Source organism: Callorhinus ursinus, unplaced genomic scaffold (assembly GCF_003265705.2).
Source record: "Callorhinus ursinus isolate GAN/ISIS: 27379988/994484 unplaced genomic scaffold, GSC_fseal_2.0 scaffold12, whole genome shotgun sequence".
NCBI classification, from domain to species: domain Eukaryota; kingdom Metazoa; phylum Chordata; class Mammalia; order Carnivora; family Otariidae; genus Callorhinus; species Callorhinus ursinus.
The window spans coordinates 64118846-64141860 of NW_027397074.1; the positions used below are offsets into that span (position 1 = coordinate 64118846).

The 23015-nt window shown below is 40.8% G+C and overlaps 1 protein-coding gene across 5 annotated transcripts in view; it reads left to right on the forward strand.

Annotated features, from left to right (window-relative positions):
* ASB15 (ankyrin repeat and SOCS box containing 15) overlaps positions 1 to 23015 on the forward strand; it is a 31419-nt gene that overhangs the window by 4286 nt on the left and 4118 nt on the right. Inside the window, exons 2-11 of one of the 5 annotated variants that reach the window (XM_073899141.1) lie at positions 1095 to 1167; positions 6414 to 6584; positions 7266 to 7403; positions 9402 to 9454; positions 9545 to 9676; positions 11224 to 11382; positions 15968 to 16213; positions 18133 to 18304; positions 19886 to 20456; positions 20976 to 21129. In XM_073899141.1, the coding sequence (XP_073755242.1) occupies positions 7297 to 7403; positions 9402 to 9454; positions 9545 to 9676; positions 11224 to 11382; positions 15968 to 16213; positions 18133 to 18304; positions 19886 to 20456; positions 20976 to 21129 (1594 nt within the window). In that variant the 5' untranslated portion in view covers positions 1095 to 1167; positions 6414 to 6584; positions 7266 to 7296. The remainder of the gene's footprint in view (positions 1 to 1094; positions 1168 to 6413; positions 6585 to 7265; positions 7404 to 9401; positions 9455 to 9544; positions 9677 to 11223; positions 11383 to 15967; positions 16214 to 18132; positions 18305 to 19885; positions 20457 to 20975; positions 21130 to 23015) is intronic. The other 4 variants (XM_073899140.1, XM_073899142.1, XM_073899139.1 and 1 more) reach the window with 4 other exon arrangements.

The window sequence follows — 23015 nt, forward strand, 5'->3', positions numbered from 1 at the left end:
CCTTCCTATATCTCTGTTGTAATTGAATTTGACATAGAAATCAATAGTAGAGAGTAAAAATATCTAATGTTGTAATATGAAACCAGAGATAAGCGAAACTAATATGATAGGTCTTATCACTAGTGTATTTACGTAAAAACTAAGCCTCAGTTAATGCAGCTCCAAAACTGGAAGTGAACTTGCAAAAACATATGACATAAGAAACACAAGGTGAATCTATTAATTTGCTAGTTTTAAGAGTAGTGTATATTTGATTATTCAATCATTTATGTAGCCAATAGTATATTTTGCCTCTTTATATCTTTTCTAAAATGTTGAGCTGTCTCTCTGAGGAAATATAAAAGTAACATTTATTTTTTTGAACTGTGTGTGTGTGTTTGTGCATGAGTGCATCTGTGTTCAATTTATCAGCAGAGTGAGTGTGTGCTCAGAGTGCTACTGAGGAAGGAGAACTGGTCTAGTTCTCCCTGTCATTTATCAGATTACACCATGTGGACGGAGTTGCTGTACCATTACTTGTAAATAAAAGTTACCTGTGTCGGGGCGCCTGGGTGGCTCAGTCGGTTAAGTGTCTGCTTTTGGCTCAGGTCATGATCCTGGGGTCCTGGGATCGAGACCCGCATTGGGGTCCCTGCTCAGTGGAAAGACTGCTTCTCCTTCTGCCTGCCATTCCCCTTGCTTGTGTGCTTGCTCTCTCTCTCTCTGTCAAATAAATAAAATCTTAAAAAAAAAAAAGTTACCTGTATCTGTGGGCTGGACCCCAATTCTGACAAAATTTTAGCACTCTCTGAAATCTCTTGGTTGACTGGTTGACTCACTGAAATCAGTCCAATGAAGCCATTGATCTGATTCACCACTTTGTGCCACAGGTTTCTGAAAGAGCGGAAGTGTGTCACCACCAAGTAAATACCAAAGTTATAACAACGTTTTATTCATATTGATTTCAATACATAAAAAAATAAATAAAATTACACATATAAATGGTCAAAACGCAGGCAAGTTAAAATGAACATTGCCTTGAATATAGTAACTGTGTTTTCTTAACAAGACCAAAACATAAAAACCCTCTCTCACGGTTGCTATTCCTCTGGTAGGAGAAATCCTGATGATTCTCTCTGGGACCTCCAGTGGACGAACACATCACTCTGAAACCGTAGCAGTTTCGAGGTAGGAGAAAGTTGCCTCAGGCTATGAGGGGCCCCCCTTCCACATGGGAGAACCTCCGGGTTTGGACTGGGGCTGGGTATAAAACTGTGAAGAAATCTAAATTTTACTGTCTGTCCCTTTTCTTATTCCCCCTTATCACCTCCACTCGACTCAGTCTTAGACCCTCTGCCCTTTTCACCCCACGCCATCCCCTAACCATTCCGAGACCCTAGTTCCGCACTGGGGACCCGCAGAGTGCTGCCGGCATTTTAAAAGGTTACCCTGGAAGATGGAACAATAAGCCATAAAGAACAGAATCTCTCCCTGACGCAACTGAATGACACGGGGGTGACAGGTGCCCGGGGCAGCGTGATCTTTCTGGACACAAAGGCCTTCCTTGCATGGAAGTGATTGGACACACTGGAAACTGTTATGGCCAGCCCCGTTTGGGGCCCACAAACTCATCGATGGTGCAGTGTTAGCACGGAACATGGACTGGAGGTAGTTTAGAGAATCCGGTGCAGAGAGGCGTCATGTACCCACATGCGCTCCTGCATCATCCCTTGCAACATCACCCCAACCTCTTGACCACTTCAGTCGGGCACCAACTGCTACGTTGATGCTTTTTTTAAAGACAGTGATGTTTGGACTCCAAGACAAAAAGTACAGAATGGAGGCAAGTTTAGGACACCGCAGACCACCCTACGCGACTCAAAGCCTTATTGCAGGGTGCCAAAGAGAAAGATTTATGTGTCCCTGGGAGCTATTTTTTATTTTTGGAAGTTATTGTCATTTCGAGCTGGCTGTTAAGAGCAAGATCAAAGTGTTTTCTTTAAAGGGCAACAGACTGTGGGTTGTTTTCCTGCCACTTGGGAAAGACCTTAAAAATGAAGTTACCTGTGCTCTCTCCAGACTCTACGTAGTAGCTCTGTGACATTGGGCAGGTCTCCTGACCGCTTGACACCTCAATTTCCCCTTATGCACAACGAATCTGTAATACTGACAAAATAGAATTGGGGGGTTTAAAGCAAGGCAGTATATGCAAAGTGGGTTCATAATCACTGAGTTTTTTTTTAATTACCAAAGATATTCTAAAACTTACATGACCACCAAACTTACCCTTTTCCCACTATCTAAACCTAGGATTTTACTCAACCCACCTGTAAAGTAAACTACTAATTACTGATATCTGAATAATACATTCAGCATTTGGAAATCCTTAATTCAGTGGGTTTTTACTGGGGTATGTGACAGGGCTTCTGAGGATCCATGAATTTCCCAAAATTTTGTACAGAATTTTGAGTGGGCATGTGTCCCTCTGGAGAGAGAATCCATTGCTTTCATCAAATGTGTTTTTAACCTTAAGGAAGGTTAACCAGCACTTTATTTTTTTTATGTATAAATTTCTTTTGAGGATAGTTGGCACACAGTGTTACATCAGGTCCAGGTGCACAGCATAGTGACTCCACAGCTCCATACGTTGTGCCGTGCTCCCCGCGAGTGTAGCTCCCATCTGTCCCCACACAATACCACACAGCACTATTACAGTACCATTGACTCTATCCCCTCTGCTGTGCCTTTTATTCATGGGAATAAAATTCCCTCATCCATAACTGGAAGTCTGTATCTCCCTCTCCACTTCCCGCATTTTTCTCATCCCCTTCTGGCGACCATCAGTTTGTTCTCTGTATTTATAGGTCTGATCCTGCTTTTTTGTGTGTTTGTTCTTTTTTAATTTTTTTAGATTCCACATATGAATGAAATCATGGTGTTTGTCTTTCTCAGTCTGACTGATTTCACTTAGCATAATACCCTCTAGGTCCCTCCATGTTGTGGCAAATGGCAATATCTCATCCTTTTGACAGCTGTGTAATATTCCATGATACATATCCATTCATCTACCCATTCTTCTTTATCCATTCATCTATCAGTGGTTAACCCATGCTTTAAGTGAAAAGGTTAATTGTCCGATATAATTGTTCTAGTTATTTTGTTAGCAGCTACTTATCAGTAATAAATAAATCTCATTAGTAGGCTTCTCCAGAATAAGATTGGCAAACCATTATTTAGAAAGGATCAGTTAATTTCTCTAGACTGAGAAGTGGAGCTCTTAAAGGAGGTCAAAATATTATTTGGCCTTTCCTCAGATTCCTGGTTGGTGCTTTATTCTAAACAATTTTACATAAAGGCTGACATAGAGTACTGCCAGCCTTCAGTTGGGATTGAGTCCTGGTTATTTTAAATTTGAGATGCAGATAAATAACTCTCCTCTTGCTCTTCTCATTGCATCTCGATGTCTCTGGGTTCATTCCAATGATGCTCTTTGATTGTCTGTCTGACACGTTAATGCACCTGCACACAGATCTTCATTTCATCCCAAGCTTTCAGTAAAAGGTGGGAGAAAGCTTGTGTTAGGTAAGGGTTGTTCCACACGCTAAGTGTTTCCTCACTATGTCTATCCAGCTGTTGTTAGGGAGACAAAATAGTTAAGAGTCTTAGATAACTTTCTTCTGGATGGTAGTGAAAATGGCATCTAAAAAAACAAAACAAAACCAAAACTTTCCACAGATCACCTCAGTTCTCTAAGGAGTCTATGGTACTGGAAGTCCAAATTGCAAGCAGGGTTAGATCTGAGCTGATGATTTAAATAGGTAAAAAGGCTCTGGATCCCATTACTAATCCCAGAGCCATGCAATCCCCCTATCACCACAGGGATACCAGTGAGACAGGCAGCAGGCAATGCCACAGGCTGAGCTTCATGACCTAATTGTGCTGTCGGAAGGACTCGGGGTTTGTCTGCTGGTAAGGAGTCGACAACTTCTTTCTACTGAGAACAGCCACTTGCTCCCAGCTGACAAAGAGTGGAAGTAGAGAAAAAAGATAGAAAAGAAAAAGAAAGTAAGATACTTCCCTCAGGAAACTAATGATCCAATGAGAATGCAAAACACAAATATGTGAAGAATTTCCCAGGCAAATACAAAAGGAGGGTAAATCCAGATATTGGAAAAATATCACAGAAGAGATGTTCACAGATAAGGAAGACCCGAGGGGAACTGGAACATTTCAGCAAGGCTTTCACGGGAGGAACATCTTGAGCCAGGCCTGAGGCAGGGTGGGCCATGAGTGTGGAAGAGCTGGTGGGGCTTGTGAAGGAAGAGGAATAAGATGTGGAGCACAGAAGTGAGAAAAAGGAAGCCAAGCACAGAGTGGGCCATCACACTTGTTTCATTGGAAGAAAGACTCCATACCTGAGTACATGGTCAGTTGTATGAATAAAGCAGAGCCCAGCTTATGTTAGTGGGTTTTTAATTAACTCATTCATTCATTCATTCATTCATTCATTTGACACACATTTAGAGACCACAGACCTTGAGATGGTGTTTCTCTAGGCACTGGAGATACAGACTAAGCCTCTGCTCTTATTGGCTTACATTTTAGGTTGGGGATGGGGGAGATACACAATGAGCCAATGAACAATTAATAAAAAGTAAACTACTACTTGAATCCATTTTGTGAATAAGACGCTTCGGGTGAGTGCTGGCTTTTTGAATAGACTGAGATATCACTGTGTGAGGAAATGCGCTTAGTGGATGCTGTTATTCTCTCATGGGCAGCCTCCCAACATTACTACTATTCTCTCTCTTATGTTCCAAGATGATAGTAGGGCACTGGTGCAGAACAATGAAAATACAATGAAAACGAAGCCATCAAATTCACGTGCAGGGTGTCCACAGGTCAGGCACCCTGGCTATTGGCATGTGTAGAACCATCCTTAAAGTCTGAGCTTAGCTTAACTTGAACAATGAGAGGTGGTAAAGCAAATATCAACTGTATTTTGAAAACTGCCCACAGAAAACTGTTTTTTTTCTCTCCTTGGGAAGACACACCACTATGTAAAATTTCAAATAGATCATACATTTTGGCTCATAAAGTACCACTAATCAAAAATAATTTCATATGGATCATTAAACCTAGTCATAGAACTATTTTGATTTCTACACTTACTAAACTTCCTGTCTAAATAAGAGAGAGCAATTGATCCAATTGTAAGGAGAGACATTCCTTTAATTTGATCTTTGGAAGACATAAGCCAATGAGAGTCTACATTTTTGTGTTTACCTTCAGAGAAGTGGCGGGTGATGGACAGAGCTATGCAGAGGAAGGGATGGAGACCCTCTAGGAGGGTTGGCCTCTGGTCTGGGGATGGAGTAAGATGGTCCTTATTTCAATTGTTCAAATGATGCTCTGAGACTGTCAGACCTTACAACTTGCCCTGTCAGACCAGCCAAAAAACAAAAATTGGGGGCCAAACAATAACCATGTGAAGGTTCAAGTCAAGAAGCATCATGAATATCACTGCCACGGTGATGTTTCTTCTCTTTTCTGAAGGAGAGTAACCAAAGCCTAAGACCCTGCCACTTTGGGAAAAGATTGGAAGACTAGCTGCTAAAAGATACCTCTCATTTATTATTCAAAACACTAAATAATTAGGCATCTTTTTAACTTCCTTTTGTTGAAAAATGCTCAACTCAGTTCAGGAATTGCACAGAGCATAGCACTTTGGTGCAAATGAGAAGATGCTGCCTCCTTGGGGCATGTGTAGTACTCTACCAGATTGTACAACTTGATTAGGGGAGATTCGGCTGGATTTCCTCTGCCAGGAAGACTTGTGTAGTGCACATCCTGCACAACCATTTCTGGTGGCTCTCATTTGGTTGAAACGAGTGAGTGTGTTAGAGAGCTGAAATAGCCATCAATACATTATGCAAATCAGCCCAGAAGCCTCTCTGGTTTTTTGCTCTTCTTCAAAAGAACAAACTCATTTTTATTCTGCTTATTGTTTGCCAGGTTAATTTACCTGCTGGCAGTTCCCACAACGGAGCCTCTCAATAGAGTTGGTCTTCACCACACCTACCCCTGTAGTAGCAGTTCCAGTATCCCTAACTGTATTAAGGATGCGCTTTTGCCAAGGTGTCAGAAAGGATCTTTCTGTGGCCAGGAATGCAGGTAGCACAAGTTCATAGAGGTGGATTTCTCTGAGCACTGGAAGAACCATGCAGTTTATCACACCCAGCAGAGCCAGTCAATAAGGAGATTCTCTAAGAGCCTATAGCTGTTTTTTTTTTTTTAAATCACCTTAACCCTCTCTTGTTTTATTTTAAAGTTCTGAAATTTTGAAACTTGTTCACTTCATATGTGAAACTAGACAGTAGTACTCAGGAATAACAGTGCTTGAAGTTCAAAGTTCCTTTTTCTTTTTTTTTAAGTAGGCTCCACGCTGGGCATAGAGCCCAACATGAGGAGAGAACTCATGACCCCAAGATTGAGACCTGAGCTGAGATCAAGAGTTGGACACTTAACTGACTGAGCCACCCAGGCGCCCCAGTTCTCAGTTCCTTCTGTTTAAATTTTCCTTCATGTCTTCTCTGTTTGCTCTGGTAATTTCTTGAGGGCAAGTCTAGGCTACTACATTTGTGACTTTCTGTTCTTTCTATTTTAATTCAACAAATGTTCACTGAGAAGCTTCTCTGGGCCAGGCACCTTCTAGAGTTGCAAGGGGTGCAAAGATGAGTGAGGTAGAGCCCTTCCCTCAAAGAGTGTAGAGTCTTAGAAGTTGAACACAAATACAGAATAACTGCAGTTCAAGGCAGCCAACGCAAACCATTACTGACATGAGGAAAGGAATAAATTAGCAAATAAGCAAACACAGCAGACACAGAATTAAAAGTTAGGAATGTGAAAGGCTCACTGTTCTCTATTCCTGTCTCCACCTTACTTCTTGGTTTGAGTTTTAAACTTCTAATGTGCTCTGTAGAACAGTGTCTTCAGAAAACTGGTGGGCTGAAATTAGTGTAAGTCAGAAGCATGGGGAAATGAATTCTTATAAGCTTAACTAAAGAAAGGAAAAAGAAAAAACCCAAAATTAGAAAATGCAGATACCTAAAGAGCAGGTAATTACAGGTTTCAAAATTTAGGATGGGCTTCATATATAATATGGATTAAAATGTTCACTGCATTGATGTTTGTTCAATGGGGAAAGATGAATGTATTTTAGTTTTTCATTTTGCATTGTTCATATTAACTGTATGTACTGTTCTGTGTCATTTGCTGATAATAAGAAACTGCTTCTTTCAAAAATTCTATCCAGTCATGGATACTAATGATGACCCCGATGAAGACCATCTTGCAAGTTATGATATTCAGCTCAATATTCAAGAATCCATTGAAGCCAGCAAGTCTGTATTTTATTCTGAAAGGTAACATTCAAGTTGACTGTCCTCAACAGAATTTCTTTATGGCATTCATTTTGTTGTCAGATAAAATGAAAGACATTTCCTGGCTCTTCCTCTAGGAAAATGCTTACTCTTCTCTCCTGGCAGAGAATCCAGTGGCTTTCCAAGGGCCACTGTGCATAGGTTTCGGCAATATGATCTTCCACAAACCCCCACCTCCGGTGGAAGATGGAAATAACCTCAATGGGAAATTCTTAGTTGAATTTGGTTGTATAGGATTGCCTATTTTTTTTAAGTTAATATAGAATCAAAAAGGACAATAAGTAATTTGAACAAATTTGCAAGTATGGTTTATACAACTAAAATATAGGGGCGCCTGGGTGGCTCAGTTGGTTAAGTGACTGCCTTCGGCTCAGGTCATGATCCTGGAGTCCCGGGATCGAGTCCCACATCGGGCTCCCTGCTCAGCGGGGAGTCTGCTTCTCCCTCTGACCCTCTTCCCTCTTGTGCTCTCTCTCTCCTCATTCTCTCTCTCTCATATAAATAAATAAAAATCTTTAAAAAAAATTATACAACTAAAATATAGATAGGTATACAGAGGTCTGCTCTGAATTTTTTAAAGCCCCTTCTGCTACTGACTCAGACAACCTTTATAAGTAATGTATTTCATTTTTGCATCTTTTGTGGACTAGACCCTAAGTCTGGCCCCAAAGAATGGGAAAGAGTTGAGGCCTTTTATTAAAAACAAGTACTATATAAACCACAGCCTATTTAATTATCTGCTATCCAAATGACAGAGGTTAACAAATTAGACACAAAATATCAATTTTGTGTTGAACCAACCCTGATTTAGCAGGAGTTATAGAGTCTGAAACTGAAAAAGTAGATTTCTGTCTTGAACAACACACATTATACTTCTAACAAAATAAACATTAGTTTGCTTTCTATTGTAGTATTTAGAATCCTGTATTATTCCGAAATTAGTAATACTTTTGAATAGGCTCCGTGCTATAAAATTATTGCTTTTGAGCTTCTTAAAAATGGACATAGTACCTTTAAATCAGGTCTTTTTAATTTTTCCATTATCTCCAAAAGAGTTCCCAAGGCTTTCACAACCCTAGAATGCCAGCAGATGTTTCTGCTTAATAGAGTTGAATCAATTTGTTATGAAATATCTTGTTTCCTTTGAATAAACACACACACCAGGGAATTGCCATGAGGGTTGAAATCACGACCTGTTGGGCCAATGACTAGGAGTTTGTTCAGTAAATGCTCAGCCTACTTTCACTTGTAGATAAGTTGATTAAAGAATCTAACATGCAGTGTGAATCATAAGCTCCCAAATAAGCAAATATTAAGTTCAAAGCAATAAACTTTATTGAGCATAAAGTTTTTAAAATTGGAAGAAGCCTTAGAGATCTTTCTATTTAATCCTATCATTTTATTTATTTATTTTTTAAAGGCTTTATTTATTTGACAGAGAGAGACACAGTGAGAGAGGGAACATAAGAGGCCGAGGGGCATAGGGAGAAGCAGGCTCCCCACTGAACAGGGAGCCCGATGTGGGCTTCCAGGACCCTGGAACCATGACCTGAGCCAAAGGCAGACGCCTAACGACTGAGCCACCCAGGCACCCCTAATCCCATCATTTTAAAGATGAAAAAACCACTACCCAGAGAGGCTAATTGGCTTCCCAGGATCACAAAATCATGAAACCTGAACCCAGCTCTTCTGACTCTGACTACAATTGTTTACTCCATTTTCATTGCTTAGAACTAATTTCAGAATAGCATTATATTCTTGAATTCTGTCATCTGTACTAATGTGCCTATGTCTAGTGTATCATAAATATACTGTGTCTGATTCTTAGACATTTACATTTTTAAAGTAGATAAAATTAGTTGTGTGCATTTCCTATAGATCTTGATTATTAAAATCATGTACAGGAACTCAATATAAGTTAAGTGTTTGGGTTTTTTTGAAGTCTGGGATAAATATGGCTTATTTTTCTTTCTCTGGTAGATTTGTACCGCTAAGCGATCAAAACAGAAAACTTGTGGAAGCCATAAAACAAGGTAAATGGGTGTATTGCCTACAGTGGGACAGGTTGGAGATTTCATTTTGCTGAGAAAGAAATGTGTTACCAGCCCCTGTATTTAATTTAGGTCACATTCTTGCGCTCCAGGAATATGTGAAATATAAATATGCATTGGATGAAGCTGATGAAAAAGGATGGTTTCCATTGCACGAAGCTGTAGTTCAACCCATTCAACAAATACTTGAAGTTGTTCTGGATGGTAAAAGAACATAAAATCCCTTTGACCAAAGCAAAGAAAAATGTAGAAATTTTGAGTGCTCCCAACAAACATAAGCAAAAAGAAAAAGCAGAATAAAAGATTATTTGGAATATGGAAAAGAGAATATCCATGTTTTATACTCAGAGTTATAAAAATTAGTACATTTTATGGAGCGCCTGGGTGGCTAGGTTGGTAAGTGTTGGACTCTTGATTTTTGGCTCAAGTCATGATCTCAGGGTTGTGAGCTTGAGCCCCATGTTGGGTTCCACACTGGGCATGGAGCCTGCTTAAGATTCCTTCTCTCTCCCTCTGCCTGTCCCCGACTCCCACACCCACGCTCTCTCTCTTAAAAAAAAAAAAAAGAATTAGCACATTTTGTGAGGTTCAGGTTTCACCCTTTGCATCTTTCTAAGAATATGACAGAAGTTGGCTCAAAGATGTGGTTATAGGGGCGCCTGGGTGGCTCAGTCGTTAAACGTCTGCTTCGGCTCAGGTCATGATCCCAGGGTCCTGGGATCAAGCCCTGCATTGGGCTCCCTGCTCGGCGGGAAGCCTGCTTCTCCCTCTCTCACTCCCCCTGCTTGTGTTCCCTCTCTCGCTGTGTCTCTCTCTGTCAAGTAAATAAATAAAATCTTTAAAAAAAAAGAATGTGGTTATAACCTAAAAGTAATAAAAGTTAATATATATCATGAATTAATTGATTTGAATATTTTTGCTTTGGGGAGTCAGTTTTTAATTTATCGTCTTGAACTATCTCTTGGGTTAACAATTTCCAAAAGATTGTTATTGTATTTGCAATATTTTGGCTTATATTCATTTTTTCATAATGTAAACATTAGTGAATATCATGTTAAATCAACCCAGAGTTAAGTATTGATAATAATTTTGACAATTCTGATGTTGTAGCACAGTATTTGTCACATCTTGGCAACTTTTTTTTTAAATATTTTATTTATTTATTTGAGAGAGAGAGAATGAGAGACAGAGAGCACGAGAGGGAAGAGGGTCAGAGGGAGAAGCGGACTCCCTGCTGAGGAGGGAGCCCGACGTGGGACTCGATCCCGGGACTCCAGGATCATGACCTGAGCCGAAGGCAGATGCTTAACCAACTGAGCCACCCAGGCGCCCTTGGCAACTTTTAACACGTCTTGTGAGTGCCCTATCTTTCAATAACCTTCAATGTTGCTCCCTCATTCTATGCTCTAGGAGACAATCATAGCTACTTGATAATTAACTATGCAGCCAGCCAGCCAGGAAAAAATAGCTAAGCAGAGAGTCAGACAAATAGATATAGGAGGTGATGTTAAGCATGGTATTTTCTAACATATTCTGACAGTATTCAAATACATACTTATTCCCACATTCACAGATTTCATTTGACAAAAACCAATTTCAGGTGCAATTTAAATTAACAATACAAAGGATTAAATAACAATACAACATCAATTGGCTGTTCAATCTAAAGTACATAATGTTGGATTATTCTGATCTCTGTGATATCCTTTAAGTAAAGATTTTTAATTTTATGCAATATTTTCACATCTCAGCATCCTACCAGACACTCTGGGAGTTCAAGACCTCTGATGGAGAAACACCCTTGACTTTGGCAGTCAAAGCTGGTCTGGTGGAAAATGTAAGAACTTTACTAGAAAAGGGAGTGTGGCCAAACACCAAAAATGACAAAGGAGAGACACCGCTTCTGATTGGTAAATGACCTTTTTTTCTAGAACTTTGAGTTTGAGACAAAGAAATATTTAATAAGTATGTATTGGAAACCACTATGTATTGAAGTTATGTGACCTCATCCCCTACTATTCCCTGAGCTCCACCCCCCTAACACCCATCTCATCTGCCCTATATGTGTTTGGTGTTTTAATCCTACAAAGAGGTCAAATGTGAAAGATCCTTCAGCACCAACTAAGGAGGAGGGATCCAACCTCGGAGGGTTGTGAGGCCAGAAGTGCCAGTTCTAAAGGAATATTCTCTAGGTAGGGTCCGGTTATAAGTAGGGCTGCATGTGCAGTATGTAGCCAGAAGATAGAGGCAGAAAGGGGGTTCGAAAGAGAGACACCAGGTTCACATCAGAACAACGAGGCGCCAGCAGATTCTGATCACACAGATGCAGCACTGGGCACCTACAGATGGGTTCACAACAATGACACAAGGAATGATGGTAAACCTAAAGGTATCAGTTATCAGTTTCTTCTCAGTCTGTGTATCCTGCTATTTTTTTAACGATTTTATTTATTTATTTGAGAGAGAGAGAATGAGAGAGAGAGAGAGCACATGAGAGGGGGGAGGGTCAGAGGGCGAAGCAGACTCCCCGCCGAGCAGGGAGCCCGACGAGGGACTCGATCCAGGGACTCCAGGATCATGACCTGAGCCGAAGGCAGTCGCCCAACCAACTGAGCCACCCAGGCACCCCCTGTGTATCCTGCTATTTTTGTTGACCAATAAAAATTGGCAAGTCTGCTTGCAAAAGTGAGATGAGATTAACTACAAATGACCAGAGATAACATTTCCTGTTACTGTGGAATTTGTCACAATAACACTGCTCCTTACAAGTAAACCAGAACTCTTATCCTGAGCAGGTTCTATACACACGAATATTCATCTATGGTTGCATCACCACTATTCATGTGATCTGTGTTATTTTTAAAGGCATATACCAGTGGGTATTTGCAATGACATCCACATATGTGTTGTTGTTTCTCTAGATAGTTCTATAGATATCTATAGATATTTGATTTCTGCAAAACACACATCCACACACATACACACTTTTCCAGAGTTTATATACTATCTCACTTTGCAAATGTAGAATTATTTTCTACTTGCTGTTCTCAATTCACTTATTTAAAGGACAACTAAGTCATGATTACCACTCGTTTGATTTCTTTTTGCTTTATTTGCTTCTGTTTTTGTTTAATGCTTACAACAGAGCATTAAGTATTTACATGCATTTCAAAGTTGCATATGTTTGTTTCTCTAGCAATATCTGAAGTGTGGGAAAGGAAGTTGGTCACTGAGTTATCAGAGCCAAAATAGAATTAACATCTGGAAATAATATTTTTTAAAAGCTAAATGGTAATATCAGGAGAAGACAGAAGTCTCATGAAGGAAATTTTCTGAAGGTGTTCGCTTGTGTCTCCACCACCGATGTATTGGGAGAATGGAGTTTTTCTTGGGTTACCTTCTCCAGGACCTTCTTTGTAGAGCCCGTGTCAAGTATTTTCAGGTTCTATAGGCAAATGGATCATCCATGGCACTTTCCCAGTTTTCTTCTTGACTCTATAGGCTACTTTGAAATTTGCTATTTATAGCCCATTAACTTATAAAGGCAAAAATAAGAGAAAAATATGCCATTCTTTGGATTTTTCTGTGTGATGTCATTTTTTATTTTTCTTAGCCCAATGTCATTATCTTTGTCTTTATTACAGAATATCCTTAGATGGCCAAACAAATATCACTTTGGGTCCCTCCAGGGCTCTTCTTCCCCATCAGCCATCTGGCCCTTCCTCGTAGTACTCTGATGTATTACTGTTATCACACAGGTACTTGCTGAGTGCTAACGATCTGATTTGTGATCACCTGACACTTATTAAGGGTATTTTGCACTCAGACTCCCTCTCTGCCCACCATCCAAAGTTGGTGTCACCTTTCTCCAGTTCAGGATTATCCTTGCATGTCTTATGAGTCACAAGATAAATCAGTGCTGATAATAAGACAATTACATGAGCAAAACACATATACCCAGAAAACGAAAAAAAATTACAGAAATTGAAAGGAAATGTGCCAGCAAACTATAAAGTGTTCAAAAGTGCCTATAAACTATGAAAAGTCTCTAATTCCCTAACTCTTCAATTGAAGTTTGGTTTTCTTTTTAAGCGTTATTGTTAAGATATGTAGATATATATTTATTTTTACTATGTAAGTTATTTAAGTTTTATTTTACTTAGTTATGTTACACAAATACTGTATCTGTGCGTTATTAGTTTTCATTATGTCAGCCATTTATTGATTAAGAATGTCTTCACAGGTTAGGTTGGGAGGGATTCCCCATGATTTGCATTATTATTTCTAGTTCCAAAGCAGTTAAATTGCATGTAAGGTTTTATTTTTAAACTTATTTTAAGTTGTGGCCTATATGTGATATTATTTTCATGAAGAAAGACTAATATCTCTAATCAACATGTTTTCTGAGTCAGACAAAAGGAAAATAGATCATGATGGAAGAGATTCATTATTTTAATACATTTTTTCTAGAAAAAAATGCAATAGGAGCAAGAAGATAAATGAGGATATGTATCTCTTAGTTCATTTCACTTATTGATGTTTTTCTCTGCAATGACACCACCTAGGATGAGGTCATTCACTATAATTAGAGCTGCCAGTGGCCGGTGGGTGATTCAGAGGAAGGCATTTGTCAACAGACTACTTAGTGAGCAGGAGAAAAACTGAAATCTCACCACGGTGATGGCTTGCCTGCCTCCAAATGAAGTAGGCAGAGTTTGTCTTTGTCCTCCTGTGGGAGCCCTTTCCCTCACCTTGGCCTTTGATGCTTCCTGTGTTCTGCCTCCTGCTCCCCAGGATGTTCTATGTGGCCCCGCATCTTCTGCCTTTCCCAGCAAAGACCTGGCCTCGGAGTCTCTCTTCAAATAGAAAACATTATAGGCTTCTTCCCTAGACTATAGATTCCATGAGTGAGAACCAAGTCTGCCTTTTTCCTGTTGTGCACAATGTAAGACAGTGCCTTTCATACAGCCAGAGTGCATGAACTGAATGAGTGAATGAATGAATGAAAATGTATTTACCTCCATTAGCAGGGAGTAGCCCTCGTCCTTCTGTTTCTTACTAAGATTTTACTTACTGGGACACCTGGGTGGCTCAGTCGGTTGAGCGTCTGACTCTTGGTTTCGGTTCAGGTCATTCCTCATCTCAGGTTCCTGAGACTGAGCCCTGCATCAGCAGGGAGTCTGCCTGAAGTGTCTCTCCCTCTGACCCTCCCCTCGTCCCTCACTCGTGCACGTGCATGCGCGCACTCTCTCTCCCTAAAATAAATAAATCTTAAAAAAAAGATTTTACTTACTGATAAGAGAAAAAGACATTACATCTTCCAGAATTATTTATATCTAAACTGGGACAATCTCTTAATAACTCAAAGTCGGGGGAAGGGGGTGCTTTTAACTGTAATTTTATCTATTAGAAACAGCAGAGGGGGGGTGAGACCTCCGATCTAGTGGATCTCTTACATTGTAGTACATTATCTGTCATATACTTCACCTGTTTACAACAGCAGACCTACCTAGATTCTAAACATTCTCATTGCTGGGGTGCCTAGGGAGCTCAGTTGGTTAAGCCACTGATTCTTAATTTCGGCTCAGGTCCCGATCTCAGGGTCATGAGATTGAGCCCCGAGTGGGGTTCTGCACTGGGCATGGGGCCTGCTTAGGAGTCTCCCCCTGCTCGTGCACTTTCTTTCTCACTCTCTCTTGCTCTCCAAAAAACCTAAAAACAGGGGCGCCTGGGTGGCTCAGTCGTTAAGCATCTGCCTTTGGCTCAGGTCCTGATCCCAGGTTACTGGGATTGAGCCCCTCATCGGCTCCCTGCTCTGCAGGAAGCCTGCTTCTCCCTCTCCCATTCCCCCTGCTCGTGTTCCCTCTCTTACTGTGTCTCTCTCTGTCAAATAAATAAATTTTAAAAATCTTAAAAAAAAACAAACCTAAAAACACTCTCATTGCTAACCTCCCATTAAGATCGCAGAAAAGAGAAGTTCATTTAATACTCGATGCTTTGTTTGGTGGAGGAAAACAAAAAAATCTTTCCTGGGGGGGGAGGGGGCTTGATAAACATTATTTACACATGTAGCCCCAGGATCCTAGAAGTGATGAAATTGGATTAATAACGGTTATAATTTATTGAGCTCCTAGTATACACTAAGCATTTCCATACATTATTTAATTTATACAACCCAATAGTGGAGTCTATTTTCATTTCATTTATTTTCATTTTCTAAAGTTTAGAAAGAGTATACACAACATCCTATTTTAGGGAAAAGCCCTGTATTCCATGAAACTCTTGCCCCACCTCAGGCCAGGGTCTTAAAGAGAAGGCAACATCAGTTGGGTATGAGAAATACAAGGGAATGAAAACTACAATATCCTCCTGTAGAAGAAAAGCGAATAGTAAATATCTATTTTCATAATAAATGTCATAATTCGTTTCATACCATCTGAAGGATCCAGGTTCATAAGCCTACCGTTGATATTCTTTTTTAAAATCACCTTCCAGCTGTGAAAAAGGGCTCCTATGACATGGTGTTCACTCTGCTTAAACACAACACCAGCCTTGACCAGCCCTGCGTCAAGCGATGGTCGGCAATGCACGAAGCGGCCAAACAGGGCCGCAACGACATCATAGCCCTGCTGCTGACCCACGGAGGCAACGTGCACCTGAGAGACGGATTTGGCGTCACACCGCTCGGTGTTGCTGCCGAGTACGGTCACTGCGATGTGCTGGAACACCTCATCCACAGAGGTACATGCAAAGGAATCGCACGTTCTGGATGGTTCTCCCGTCTCTCCGTTTCCTTTTCTCCAGCCCTCCTTGGCTCCCCTTCCTCTCCTGGGTGTAACTGGGCATCGGGCTTTTGTACCCGGCTCCCCCAGAGCCCCCTTGAAAGCCCCCTCTTCCGTGACTCAGTGACACCCTCTACGTCACGGCCTACACGTCTGCACGGTCACCCCCTGGCTGCTCTCTCTAGAGGCGGCCCGGCCTCTCAGAGACGGCTCGCCAGGGCCTCACACTTAGCTTCTCAAAGCGGAATTTCTCTTCTTTCACACTTTTGACAACATAATCGCTCTCAACCGAGACGGAACGCCTAGACTTACTTCTACGCCCTCCATTGCCTTCCTTTCCAAATCCAGTCAACTGCCGAGTCCCGCGGGGTCTCTCCCACCTGTTGGCACGGGGACAGCCCCGTTGGTTTGCATCCCGGGCGGGCTCCTCACGTCTTCCCTGGACCAGGGCTGTCGTTCCTAACCGTTCGGCCCGTTTCCGGGCTCCCGGGCTCCCGGGCTCCCTGTCAGAGAATCCAGAGGACGTGCTGCAACTCAGCTGCTCTCCCCGAAGGGGCAGCTCCAGGGGCTCCAACGGTGTACTCGGAAAACGCTCAGCAGCTCCCCACTGCCTCTGAGTCACGCACAGGGCCCCACTGCATCATCCCGAATTGGTTTTCCGGGTCTGTCCCTCACTACTCTCAACATGTGTCCTGTACCCCGGCTGCACGACACCAGCAGGATTCCGGAGTATACCCGCATGCCGTCTGTCGGCACATGCGCCAGGCCCTTCCCCTCATCTGGAATATTCGCCAACATAACTCACTCTCTTGAGACACCTCCCCCCTAAAGCCTTTCTTGATTCTCCCAACAGGTTGTGACCTTGCCTTCCTTTGAGCCCTCCAAGGGCTGAACCACGAATTAAGAGACCAAATTCTTCAATTGGCTTCTATCACCTCCTTGCGGTCGGACCCTAGCCTTGCTACAACTTCTGGTCCTCAGTTTCCCCATGTGTAAATAAAGGCTAGGACCCCATGCTCCCTCAAGGATCCTCTATGGGGAAAAGACTAACATTTTGGCAGCCGCCCACCATGAAACCTCATTTAATTGTCGTCTGAGCCCTATGAAATAAGCAGCATCCCTCTAGTTTACAGACGAGGAGATGGATATTCGTAGAAGTAGCTTGCCCAGGCTCTCCCAGTCGCGCAGAGCCAGAACTCAAACACAGACCACCTTCTACATCATGACTCCTTCTTAGTCTTGATGTCACATGAATGTCAAACGGTTTGTGTTCTTTGATATTTTGTTTCATTTCCCCTCTGAGCTGCTTCAGGTAGTCGTATCTATTCATTTTAGGACCTTCTGCTGGGTCACACACAGCACCTAGAGGGCAGTTGTTGAAACGAAAGAGAGGGTTAACACTGTCTTTTAATTTGAAAAGCTGGGGCACCTGGGTGGCTCAGTCGGTTAAGCGTTTGCCTTCGGCTCAGGTCCTGGGATGGATCTCCATGTCCGGCTCCCTGCTCAGTAGGGAGTCTGCTTCTCCCTCTCCCACTCCCCCTGCTTGCATTCCCTCTCTCCACGTCTCTGTCAAATAAATAAATAAAATCTTTAAAAAAATTTTTGAAAAGCTAACTACCCCTTTCCCTGGGAGCATTTGTCTACAGCGTAAACTGACTTGTTGATTTCTCAGATGTTGTTGTGATGCAAAGATTCTCTAATAAAACAAAACATGCACTCATAATTGTTTATTGAAAATACCGAGAACACAGATGTTCTTAATCCTATATTTTTAAGTCCTAGCCAGAAATGAAAACAACAGGTTATTTTTAAGGGGACTATCTTGACAATTTCACGATAACTCCAGTTATCACTATGCCATATGTTTTACATTGCCAGGTGGTGATGTGTTTGCTTTGGCGGATGATGGGGCGTCAGTGTTGTTCGAGGCAGCAGGAGGGGGCAATCCCGACTGCATTTCCCTCCTGCTGGAATATGGAGGAAGTGGAAATGTACCCAACAGAGCGGGCCATCTTCCAATACACCGAGCTGCCTATGAGGGACACTACCTGTGAGTAATAAACCATAAGATGATTGTTTTCAGTTGAAAAATACAAAATTGTTTATATAGTAGTCTCAAGTCTATCTATGTAATACTTCCCAAAATCTGAAAAGAAAAAGACAAGTATAAATATTTGTTTGATTTTTTCCCTTTCTTTTTATTTTCACCTACCTCATGAAAATTCCATATTGAACTTATACTACTTTTATAATAAAAATTTTTTCTTTCAGAAGGAAGTAAGTTACAACTGAGCATTCTGCACAAGCCACCCAAATAAGACTTTCTGTTTTGTTTTGTTTTGTTTTTCAATGTGTTTAACAAAAGGCTACAGGGTTTCTAAAACTTTTGCCTCTGGCAAAGGATCTTGTGATAATATTACCAGTATTACTCCAATTTTTACTAATACCTACAGATATTATGATATGATGTCAAATTCATCCTTGACTAGAAAAGTTTCATAAGTTCAGGTTTCTTTATGCAAAAAAAAAACAAACATTGGATAGATTTTAAATCACAATATGTGCCACAATCAGCACATCAATTGAAGTCTATAATCACTATATTAAGCTACTCACCATAAGAGGACGGCTTTAGGCAATTAAATATATTTTATAAGTTCAAAAACTTTGAAATCATTAGGCTTTATCATTTTCAGTGGCCACATTGGCTAAGTAGCCAATGACACATAATTGACGCTAAGTGACATGTTGTTAGAGTTTACCTGGATTTACTCCCAGCGTTCATAAATTCACACATGGTAGCTCTGAATTAGGCACAAGAGATCAAGTTATCCTTGCCTGTGGATAGTTGTTCGGTCAAGTGTGAAATTCACAACTGTTTATCACAGGTTCTTAGAAACATAAGCTGTAGTTAGTTATCCCCATTGGACTGATAAAGATTGATGGAATTATAAAGACTCTTTTTGTGGCTGATAATTCAATTGCAAGTTTATGGAAGCAGGCAGGACATGCGTGGCCACTCCTGAAACATAGACTACTCAGGAAGCAGTGAAAGAGAAGTAAGGAATGAGAATTCAAAAGGCCTAAACCCTCGTCCTTGCTCCACATCCAACTGTGTGACCTAGGACAAGTCATTTCACCCCTGCAGACTTCCTGTTGCCCCTCTGTTAAATGAGGGGTTGGATTGAGCAATGTCCAAGGTCACTTCCTGTGACTCCATGATTCTCATGGTCAAGATTACGAAGCATTCTTCTATGGCATCAGATGCTCCTATCTTTCTTTTATATTTTTTCCACTAAATAGCTTTGGTTGTTTATAAGTATCATGTTGTTCCGAAAAGAATTGGAAGTTGGGGAGAGTTCCTGAGGAACCACAATTCTAGGACCAAACATAGGACCTCTAGCATGTTCCCCGGGAATATTTAGAATGGGAAACTAAAAACAAAACTAGATTACACTAAACTAAGTAGTCACCCAATGGACAGAGGTTAAATGTTACATGTTTTTGTATGAGTTATCTAGAGAAAATAAAAGTAAACAAACTGCATTCACTTGTCTAGTGAGAAAGCTGGTTTATTTAAATTCTTCATTTTCTTCAGGCCATGTGGGTATTTGATTTTTTTTTTTTTTAGTGCGCTGAAGTATCTTATCCCAGTAACATCCAAAAATGCAATCCAGAAAAGTGGGCTAACACCAGTCCACTCCGCAGCAGATGGACAAAACGTGCAGTGTCTCCAACTGCTCATTGAAAATGGCTTTGATGTCAATGCCCTGCTCGCGGACCACATTTCTGGGAGCTATGATGACGAGCGGAAGACGGCGCTGTATTTTGCCGTCTCTAACAATGACATCCAGTGCACAGAAGTCCTTCTGGCTGCAGGTGCAAACCCAAACCTAGACCCCCTCAACTGTCTGCTTGTGGCAGTGAGGGCCAATAACCATGAAATTGTCCGGCTGCTTCTCTCCCACGGAGCAAACGTCAATTGTTATTTTATGCACGTAAATGACACGCGTTTCCCCAGTGCCATTCAGTATGCCCTAAATGACGAGGTGATGCTGCGCCTGTTGCTGAATAATGGCTACCAAGTGGAGATGTGCTTTGAGTGCATGCATGGGAACATCTTTGGAAATTCATTTGTGTGGTCAGAGATAGAAGAAGAGGTACTACCGGGGTGGACATCTTGTGTAATAAAAGATAACCCGGTGAGTTACATCCTTTTCTTCTTCCTGTTGGGTCAGCATCCTAATGTTTGCTCATTTAGGGATGTTACAAGGAAAGAAAAATCAACTCTCATATTTTTCTTATTCTTGAATTTGGGTTGGCAATAATATGGGGATATAAGCATAAAACTAGGCAAACAAGATTACTTCTTTTTCTTGAGCTGGAAACTGAACGTGGAAGCATGTGAAAATGTATGCAATTAATAATTTATGCTTCTTTGGTGGAATATTGGGGATGGAAACATGGAGAGAGAAATACTGGAAAGAAACATGATTCCTCCAGGTTATGTTGACTGCTGTAACAGCAGAGTCCTGCATATAGCTTCAGGGCTCATAGTTTCACAGATACAAGCAATTTATTTTTCTTTTTCGTTCATTGCAAGAAGGGCACTTTATTTTCTGTAAAAAGACAAAGACAGTAATTTTTCATAACAAAATTGAGTGCTTATGTACATAGTATAGTAAATGTATTACTAAATTAAATTTTATCAATTCTCTCAGTTCTGTGAGTTTATTACAGTTCCTTGGATGAAACACTTGGTAGGCAGCGTTATTCGTGTGTTAATCGATTACATGGATTATATTCCTCTGTGCGCTAAGCTGAAGTCTGCATTAGAAGTACAGAGAGAATGGCCAGAAATCCGTCAAATACTAGGTAAAAAAAAAAAAAAAGTTTTGCCTATGAATTTTTTTTCCTGAAGAATGTATATAGGTGAGGTCTCTCAATGTCATCACTGATACTTTTTCAGTGCTACTTCATTTTCAGAATTACCTGGGCTTTTAAATCATCCTTAATACTTCCTCTGATATAAGATGCTAATTTTTTGCTTTTCTTGATACTTTCCAACTCTTTAATTGTGTAATGAGTACTCCTAAAACTATATCAACATTTTGGCTAGAACTTATTTTTTAAAAGGTTACTCTTATACCACCCTAAGATACCTGGACTATAGTCTCCATGTGAACAGGCAACTATTCTGTTTATTTTTGTATTCTCAAGGCTTTGCATGATACCTAGTGAGTAGTAAATAATAAACACTGAGTAAATGAGTGAATGGAATGAATTCGAGTTATCCTTTTTGATATGCTCTCTCTCAGGTGTTTATTGACAAATTCCCATCAAAAGTTTGTCTTATAGGCAGGCCATTTTCTATTCTCTAGTTTAAAGTTCAGTTATAGTCATAAAAGTGATTCATATTATAAATACAAAACTAAGGCTGAAGGGCGCCTGGGTGGCTCAGTCGTTCAGCATCTGCCTTCGGCTCAGGTCATGATCCCAGGGTCCTGGGATTGAGCCCCGCATTGGGCTCCTTGCTCAGCGGGAAGTCTGCTTCTCCCTCTCCCACTCCCTCTGCTTGTGTTCCCTCTCTCGCTGTGTCTCTCTCTGTCAAATAAATAAATAAAATCTTAAAAAAAAAAAACAACTAAGGCTGAAGGCAAGTACCAAACAATCTGGGCCCTATAACTTTTTTTTTTTTTTTAAGATGTTAAGTGATTCTGAAGCTCACTAATGTTTGGGAACCAATCTTTATTTTATTTTTTTATTAAGCAAGCTTTATGCCCAACGTGGTGCTTGAACTTATGATCCCAAGATCAAGAGTCGCGTGCTCTTCTGACTGAGCCAGCCAGGTGCCCCTGGACCCTATAAAATCTTGAAACTGACCTGTCAAGCCTCCCTTTCTGAGCCACGGCCTGCAATGGGAATAAAATCGAAACCATAGGACAATAGAGTCATGAGAAAGTCCACATAAAAAGAGAGGCAGCAAAGAGAACAAGGCAACTTCAGGCAGCAAGCCACTATTTTGGATCATTACTAGAAGATAACAGAATAGGGAGTTCTGTAAAGTCAGAAGACCTGTCTTGGACCAAGTATTCTTCTAAAACTTCAGGACAACTAACGTCACATCAAAATGAGCAACAGAAAATTATCACAGTCAAGTTTCATATAAATTTATTATAGAAAGAGGAACAGTGATGGACATTGGGGAAGATATGTGCTACGGTGAGCGCTGTGAATTGTGCAAGACTGTTGAATCACAGATCTGTACTTCTGAAACAAATAACGCAACATATGTTAAGAAAAAAGAAAAAGAAGAAGATAGCAGGAGAGGAAGAATGAAGGGGAGTAAGTCAGAGGGGGAGACGAACCAGGAGAGATGATGGACTCTGAAAAACAAACTGAGGTTTCTGGAGGGGAGGAGGGTGGGGGGATGGGTTGGCCTGGTGATGGGTATTGAGGAGGGCACGTTCTGCATGGAGCACTGGGTGTTATGCACAAACAATGAATCATGGAACAGTACACCAAAACAAATGATGTAATATATGGTGATTAACATAACAATAAAAAAATTAAAAAAAAAGAGGAACAGAATAATATCCCCACAGACCAGAAAGCACACCAGAAATCATACCCTTAGAACAGATGAAAACTAAAAATTTCATTTCAAAACAAGCTAAACGGCATAAGAAAGATGATCCAAGATATGAAAAAATGCAAGTTCAGAATTACAAAGATTCAGAAATGAGGTAACAGAACTGAGG